The 8,493-nt window shown below is 41.3% G+C and overlaps 1 protein-coding gene across 3 annotated transcripts in view; it reads right to left on the bottom strand.

Annotated features, from left to right (window-relative positions):
* Nucleotides 1-6,652: 6,652 nt before the first annotated feature.
* The window catches only part of LOC142400240 (lysine-specific demethylase 4A-like), a 53,949-nt gene continuing 52,108 nt past the window's right edge, over nucleotides 6,653-8,493 (bottom strand). For all 3 annotated transcript variants that reach the window (XM_075484995.1, XM_075484994.1, XM_075484996.1), the window contains 2 exons: nucleotides 7,810-7,902; nucleotides 6,653-7,676 (listed from right to left, as the gene is read on the bottom strand). In XM_075484995.1, coding sequence (XP_075341110.1) covers nucleotides 7,536-7,676; nucleotides 7,810-7,902 — 234 coding nt within the window. In that variant the 3' untranslated portion in view covers nucleotides 6,653-7,535. The remainder of the gene's footprint in view (nucleotides 7,677-7,809; nucleotides 7,903-8,493) is intronic.

The raw sequence follows: 8,493 nt of genomic DNA, 5'->3' as shown, positions 1-8,493 counted from the left end.
CAAAGGAGAACGTTGTCCAAAAATCTTCTTCATCATGGGGGGTCTTATGAGCTGTTCTTTGTCTGGTCATCTAGGATCTGTTTGCCTTGGGTGACCCTACCAGGGACTTAAAGCCCCGGGCAACATAGCTCCCAGACTCATTGGGGCGCGCAAACCCCTCCACCACGGTAAGGTGACAGCTCATGGGGGAATTTACCAAAATCAGTCAGAAAATAACTAAAACATAGAAACAAAGTGTAAGTGCGAGGAGAAGAGCTCAAGCTTGAGAGCAGGAGATTTGTACACATAACAATAAATTTGAGAAAGAGGTGTTTTTGGCAAGGTACGCAAGAGAGTTAATGGTAAAGTTTTTTTCTGTTTTATTTGCATGCAAGCAGGGACTTTTTGAGTGTTAGAGAGAGCAGTATGATATTTGAGAGTGAAATTGGGAATCTTGTTCTCAAATTGAAAAACTAGGCTCTTGATTAAAGATAGTGAGATATAAAAGAAAATGCACCTTGTTCTTTTCTTTGCAAAATCTTTACTCTATAAAGTGCCTGACCTCCTTTTGTAGTGAGGACTATATCTTTTCCTGCTAATTCCATCTGCTGGTTCCTAGTCTTATAGAATTTATTAATGTGGGACTGTTTTGTCATAGGTCTGAATACTTCTTTCTTTTAAAATAAAATAGTTCTAAGTGATAATGGGAGAAACAGATGGCATTTTAACTGTCCCCCACATGGCATTGTGATGATGACTGTGTGACAGCTTCAGATTAACTTTCTCTCACCCTTACAAGAAAAATGTGTGCACACACACACTTACATTAATGGTAAGTTTTATTTATTAAAGCATTGTTAATTTAAAATCATTGGGATAACTTTAATAAATTTCATTGTACTATTAATTGTTCATTACAAAGGTCAATGGTCGGATTCCTACTGTTCACTGTCTGCTCATATATGTTCCAGATTGACATATAAAGACCAACAGACACTCAAGACGGATGCTAATGTTAAGTTATTATTTCCTGGTTTTAATTGGTGCCTTGAAAATAATAAAAATCATTAATAATTGCATTTTATGTTAATTACTTATGTACTTATGTAATTTATAAATATTTGATAATAACTGTGCCTGCTAATGTCATATCCCCAACAATGGATTCATATTTCAGAATACCAGAAATTCCAGAATGGTACTACCCTCGGGCAGGCAAGATGTGACGAAGAGGAGACATCTAGGATGCATGGCAGGACCAAACTGGAGAAAAAGGTGACGGAAACCATTTCTTCCCCTGATCATCATGGGGAGTGTGAGATAACTGACAGATAAAATGGGAGAACTTGGACCCTGATAAGGACACAGCAGGAACATCAGGAAGGCAATATCATTTTTTCATCGCCACATGGCTGCAGGAACAACTCTAACACCTCTTTACTCAGCTTTTAGACTTTACGGGCAGACAGAGACCGCAGTCATGGAGGTAACAGAGAAGGAGGATTACAGGGCTTTTCTTTGTTTTCGAGATCTCCAGCCACAATTCTTCCAGATTTGATCAAAACTCCATTTATTTGTCGAAGATAATGTCTCCACTGACTTTTTGAACTTTGATAATGTCTTGGACAGTTAGACAACAGTTTTAGTTGTTTTAACGATTGCTTTAGATGTGTTGATTGTTCGATGCAAAAATCTGAAACAGAAGCTGAATCTTTCCCACAACGACATGATGTTACTTCTGACAGGGTTGTTCAAGGAATGAGAAGCTACTCACTGCATCTATAAGGGTTGAATGAATTGTTGCCAGCTGAAACAAAGCACAGAGCCTCTGCAGTACTTTTCCAAACTTACCTGTTTGTAAAATCCTTGTGGGGATTTATTTGTGCCAGGGAGTGTATTATACAAACACAGAAGACAAAACTCTCCAAGTCCCAAGCGGACAGATTGCTCGGTCTCAAGTTGTTGGTCCTGTGTGAAAAAGGAGGTCCTTATGGTCTGCCTCTGGTGGAGCTCCACAGTAGTTTTAGCGTTTCTTTTTTCAACCGCTAAATGTTCCGTCTCACTTATTTCTCCTGAAGAATTTTACAAGAATAGAAGAATAGAAGAAATTGAGAAAAAAGAGAGCACAAACAGTAGAGACAGTAAATAAGTCCCAGTGATTCATTTTAATAGTCTCCTCCTTGAATTGTGCACTTTGTTAGGGAAACTACTTTAAATATATATGCAACAGGGCCGGACCCAAAATACACACAAACATTCCCTTAATATAGTAACATCCTGAACAGATGAGTGAAGGCTTTGCATTAAGAAAGCCTCCAAGGAGACAGTTTCATTATCTTTTCATTCATAACATACAGCAGATGTTCCAGGAGTGTTATGGACATTTCACAGATAAGACAAGCACTTTGGAGCCAATTCTTTGAGCAGTCACTTCATTTCTTTGTCTGTTTGAGCTTGAATATCTGTATTTTATTCAGTGTTTAAAAAAGTGAAGTATTTTAGCTTTAATCAACTACAAACGATGTTTGGCATCAACCCACAGCTTAGCTGTTTGCTCTGAAGTCTTTATCAACTGACCCAACATAATTCTGACAGGAGAAACAGCAACCATTCAGTGCAGAGGTGCAGGGTAAAACTGCTTGATGTCGTCTTAATTTCAGTGGCTGCTGCAGAAAAAACACATTTTTCAATTATACCCACTCCAGTTGAGCGAATCCTGGCTACCGTCCCTTGGCAACTCTCCCTCTATGTGCTTAAGCAGTTTAATTATTTTTGATCTTAAATTTTTTTTCTCCCTGCTTTTATAGTGGCGCTGCGGTCATTAGTGCCAGCCTTTGGCAGCAGAATTGGCTTGACAACTCAAAAACTTGCTTCTTTGGTTTCAAATAATAACTTTTATTAATGTGTAGTGCTTACCACCTTAGCTTTCAGTAGTTTCAGAAATGTCTTTTGGCACATATAGATTTGCGTTGAAGTGTTGTTTTAGACCCTTTCTGTACTTAAGGTATCATTCCCTTTCATTTCAAACCGTTTCTCTTGTGATGAACAGTAACTCTATGGTTCCCTTGGACACGGTTGGAAGGGTTGAAGTAGCAGTGCTCGTCGTTTGCAGATTGCTCAAATCAAAGTGGACCAAAATCCCATGTTCCTATAGTGTTTAATAACTTGGTTCCTCAGCTACTCCCCAAACTTCTGATCTTGTCCAAACCTTCTCCTCTTTGGTGCCGTTTTTTGTAAAAAAAAAAAAACACGTGTATCTTGGGTTTGACATTACATGACATTATATGACATTACATGGTTGAGGAGGATTAGGACTTCAAGAGTCAAAATGAGACTCAATCGAGGTTTTTCCACAAAGGTGGATCTAAGATTGATTTAAGATTGATTGGACGGATGTTTTTGTTCAGTTAAGTTCAACAGGAAATATAATAAATCCAATCTTGAACCTTTATCAAATTTTTTCTCACAGAGGAGTAATGAGCACGTTATCTGACAATACCCAGACAAGTCCACGGAGCGTCTGAGCTTTTTCCCAGATTGCAGGATTTCTCTGTGGCTGCGTCCTTATCCACGTCCCAGCTACAGTCTCCACCAGTTGTCGGATTTCTGTCTTGTTTTGTTCGGGCTTACTTTGTGTCATCTCCATCGTCTTCTTGACAATGTCTCCTCCAAGGTGCTCATGATTGGGGTTTATGTGAAAATTTGACAATAGTTTAGAACTACTCCAAACTTGTGCATGTGATGCAGGTGTTACTTTCTCAAAGCACCTAAACAAATGGGCTGGTAACAAGTCAGCATGTAAAAGCCATATTCAGAGCCACAAGGTGACGTTTAAAACAAAGTAGTAAACATCTGTATCCCAAACACACTGCTTCAGTAAAGAAATGTTTCATCTTCAAGCTTTCATTGTATGACTTCTAAATATCCGAACATGTAGGGAAACACCATCAAATAGCAAAAGAATATCAAGAAATAGCTCAAGAAAAAGTCAACTTTTTGAAACTGTTCATGCCACGTTTACAGCGCTCTGCTCATGTGGAACCCTCAAACTTAAATCAATCTTCCTTTTGGTAGAAGTTTAAACATTAAGCTTATTAATAAACCTTTAGTGTCAAATCATTCCATTACGCTACTTGTAAGATCACAAATTAATCTCACGATCAACTAATGCAAATCAACAAATTTCTTTGAAAAACGAAATGTTTTTTTTTCTAAATTGCCCCTAATATATACGCCTCAAAATGTCACACAAAAACTATTTATTGTCACTTGACAGGAGCATCGAATACTGACAGTTGAGCCCTTTAACACAGGTAAAAAAAACACCTGCTAACATCGGGGCCTTGAGTGCAATGGGAAAGTGTTTAATCAGCATTCAGACCCAAAATGACATCAGTTGGCACAAGTTTTCATCAGCTCCGGCTCAGCTTGGCTGTAATGAGACTGAAAAAACCTGGGTGTGTAGGCAAGGCAATCTGCCGAGGCAGCATAAAGCGGTGCAGATCACTTTTTCTTGACAGAAACACAGATCCACCAGCTGTAAGATTTCTAATGGGGACTCTGAAACTGACAGCAACTACTCACAACAAAGATCAGATATACAGAATGACATTTTTTTTTCTTTAAATCACTAGTGAAGACAGCTGGAAGCTCATTCTCTATCTGACTTTGTAGTGCTAATCCCCTGAAAAGTATTAAACAATTATCAGAAGCACAACAACCAGGATAGAGTGTGATCCCATCTGTTGTGCTGTCGTAGTGACCCGGGAGGTAGAGGCACACTGAACACATACGATATGATGTTAAACTGACGACTGCACGCAACATCAAAGGCTGCAACTGACCTCTTTTGTTGGGGGTGGTGTAACAAAGGAATTATTGAGTCAAAAAGCTGTCAGTGAGTATTTGGAAAGATTCATGATCCTTTCTGTTTACTCATTGAATTCTTTAAGCAGCCCTGTAAAATTTGACAGCTATAGTTAGGTTGCACTTTTCATATGAATCTACTCTTATTGGTTAAGCTGTAAACTGACGCTGGTGAAGGTGAGATTATTCTGAAATGTATTGTACTGGGAAGTCTGTCTCTCTGCATATTAATGTCTTATGCTTTGTGGGAAAGACAACGGAGAAAGAATGAAGCTAATTTAGCTTGTTGTGCAAAATGCAACAGATGGACCCAATTGCAGTAACCCAAACCACAGGATCGTTTAATAAAGTCTTTATTAATCTCTTCTTGAATGGTCCTTACAGCACACAAGCAATAGGTAAGCAGTCCAAGAACAGGCTTAATCCCAGAGTCTCTTGAGATGTCTAACCTCGTGTTGAAGTCCGACAAGTTGACGCAATCCGGCAGAGTAGCAGCAGAACTCCACGCAGGTAAGGAAAACACAGAGATCCTGGTCGGAGAAAAAAGGCTGAATAGTTTACCGAAGAACGACGGGACAGGTTAGTCAAAGGCAGGCAGGGTCCAGAGGAAAATGCTGGAGAGTCTTGCATGGAGGCTAAGAACAATCAGGCTTAAATACAGGCTCGATCACAGATGAGGAGCACCAGAGCGCACAGGTGAACAGAGTAGGCTGATGAGGTGGGAGTGGCCAGCAGGGAGAGTGAGAGTGACACCCAGTCTCATCCAACACCGGCTCCTTCTCATCGCAGACGTTGTGCACGGGTGAAGCGGCGAGTCCCCGACGAGCGCTTCCTGGAGGCGGCGTGGCCCTGGAAGGTTGATCGGGATGTTGTCGGTGGAAATCAGGAATAAGCTGGGGGTCGAGGATGTGACGAGCAGGAACCCAGGACCTCTCTTCTGGACCATAACCCTCCCGGTCAACCAAATATTGGAGACCACGACCCCAACGACGAGAGTGCAGCAGGCGTGGAACAGAGTAGGCAGGATCTCCATCAATGAGTTGGGGAGGTGGAGGAGGTGGAGCTGCATCAGGAGGACTTTCCTTAACTGGCTTCACTCTGGACACATGGAATGTAGGATGGTTTCGCACAGATTGTGGGAGTGTCAGCCTCACTGCCCTAGGATTGATGATTTTCTGGGTGGCAAACGGGCCAATGAATTTAGGAGCCAATTTCTTGGACTCCACCCTGAGTGGAATGTCCCGAGTGGAGAGCCATTTGACCCACTTGGTAGGCAGGAGCCTGGGTGCGCCAGCGATCTGCAGAGCGGAGGAGGGAGGCCCCTGCTTGGATCCAGGTGCAGCGACAGCGAAGGCTTCTGGTGATGGGCAGGAAACTCCTTCTCAAGAGCAGGAAAAAGGGGAGGGTGAAACCCGTAGGTGCACTGGAATGGGGACAGGCCCGTGGCAGAGCTGGTCAGGGTGTGAGCATATTCTACCCACAACAGTTGCTTGGCCCAGGACGTGGGATTTTGTGAAACCATGCAGTGGAGGGCAGTCTCCATCTCTTGATTCATACGCTCGGTCTGACCATTAGACCGGGGGTGAAACCCGGAGGACAGACTGCCGGTGGCCCAGAGCAGAGCACAGAATTCCTTCCAAAAAACTGAAGTGAACTGAGGGCCCCGATCAGACACCACATCTACAGGGAGACCATGGAGCCGGGGTAGGCTGATGAGGCGGGAGGGGCCGGCAGGGAGAGTGAGAGTGGAAAATGACAGAGAGCAGCAGAGGAATGGATTGGGACAGAAACAGGCGAAAGATGAAACTGCAGATCCGGGGAGGTTTATTCTGCCATGCTGTGGCTCTTGCTTTTTACAACATGGTGCATGTTGCTAAATAGAGTTGTGTTTATGCACATGTTAGAATGACCACATTTACAGCTAGCTCGAAACCTGACGAGTTTTACACTTACATAACTAATCAATTACTGGGTAGTCGCATGACCGGAAATCTTTTCAGATAAGACCAACTGAATACAGTTTTCTGTAATTTAAACTGGATATAACCTGAATGGACTATAAACTTTTAATAAATCAATTACATTAAAAACAAAATGATTGACAATGGCAATGCGTTCAAATATAGCCTCAAATGAATCATTTACAAGTTAAAAGTGTGGAGGGTTAGTAAGGTTGTTAATCACAACTGATTCAGCCTTTAACACATTTTGAATATGAGGGATGAAATCAGTCAATGTAACTACCTTTATTACACGATGAGCTCCATATTATTCTCTCTAATGGGAAATGGACAGAAACTTGAATAAAAAGTGACAGATGACAAATGTTTTGCAGAGAATCCTCCATTAATACGACTGTACAGCAGATTAGCTTTTCTACCAGCGCCTTGCTTACAAAATGCTATTTTGTTTAATTCCATTTCTACATTGGTTACATGTGTTGCTGGAGTTTAAAGTCAGTCTCATCTCTATATCCTATAGCAAAAATAACTCCATTTAAAAAATGCCATTTGCTTGATCGCAGTCAAAGAAATCACAAAATATAATAGGAAATAGGGGAAAAAAAGGTCCATGCAATATGAGTCCTTAAGGAAGTTGTTTCAGTCTGAGGCTTGTGGTTGAGTCAAGCTGAGGGACACAGTACAGTCTGTCAGTGCTGGTGGGGTTTTGGGTGGGACAAAGAGTGGAGGTCACTCCATGATGGCTCTGTAAATCACAGGCTCAATGTAGTCCCCTCTGTAACGTGAGTTGATAACTCTCTGTCTCTTTGACTCCTGAATGATGTCCTTGTCTTCAAAGATTCCATCAAATCTTCTGTCTGAAGCTTTGGACTAAAAACAGACAAAACGGTGTTCATTCAGAAAATAACAGTGTTTCTATATTTTTACAAACATTAAGTTCCAGCAACATTTTTCTTAAATGAGAGTCAGGTTGGATGGAGTAAAAAGTTACTGTTGCACGCACCAGTCTGGATTTGACTCGCTTGGGGAGTTCTTCGTCCAGAGAATAGACATCATCTCTTTTGGCTGTTAACTGTGATCCATCTTCAAATTCCACCTGCATTTCACAATAGTAGCAGAAAACACAATCATGTCAGAAACGGAACTGCAAGACATTATTCAATTCCTAAATCTAAATGAAATTACCACTAAAGAAGTTGAAAATGTTTTTGCTGTTTCACTCCCCCTGCAGTGCATGCAATCAAAAGCCCCCCAAAATATCAAGCTACCATGAAGCAAAACGGTGTGGTGCAGGGCTGGAATCTAAAGTTGTGAACTTCGGTATCTCAGCCCCCGGGCGGTACAGCGCAGTTTCAGCCTCGAGAATGTGGATAGCGAAGGTCTGTGTACTTCAAAACGAGTCAGAAGCTAGTTTTAAGGTTTACAACCTTCTCTAGTGTTGCTCTAATGGCCAAAGCTCAATTATCATAGAATTGCATTTATATTAAAGTACAAGTTCTTTGTATACAGAACATTTAAAGTTCCTTCCTCTTGTGTCTATACAAATAAAATTTAATTCAAAATGTCAAACTTTTATAAGTTCGGTAAGTATTTTTTCATTTCCTGGATGCGTCCATGATGCTTTTCCTTGTGGATCTTGGAGTGATACACACGTGAACTGACTTCTATAAGTGAGTGTGCAACCTGT

This window comes from Odontesthes bonariensis, chromosome 15 (genome assembly GCF_027942865.1).
Source record: "Odontesthes bonariensis isolate fOdoBon6 chromosome 15, fOdoBon6.hap1, whole genome shotgun sequence".
In the NCBI taxonomy this organism is placed as follows: Eukaryota; Metazoa; Chordata; class Actinopteri; order Atheriniformes; family Atherinopsidae; genus Odontesthes; species Odontesthes bonariensis.
This window is presented reverse-complemented; position numbering and strand designations above follow the sequence as displayed.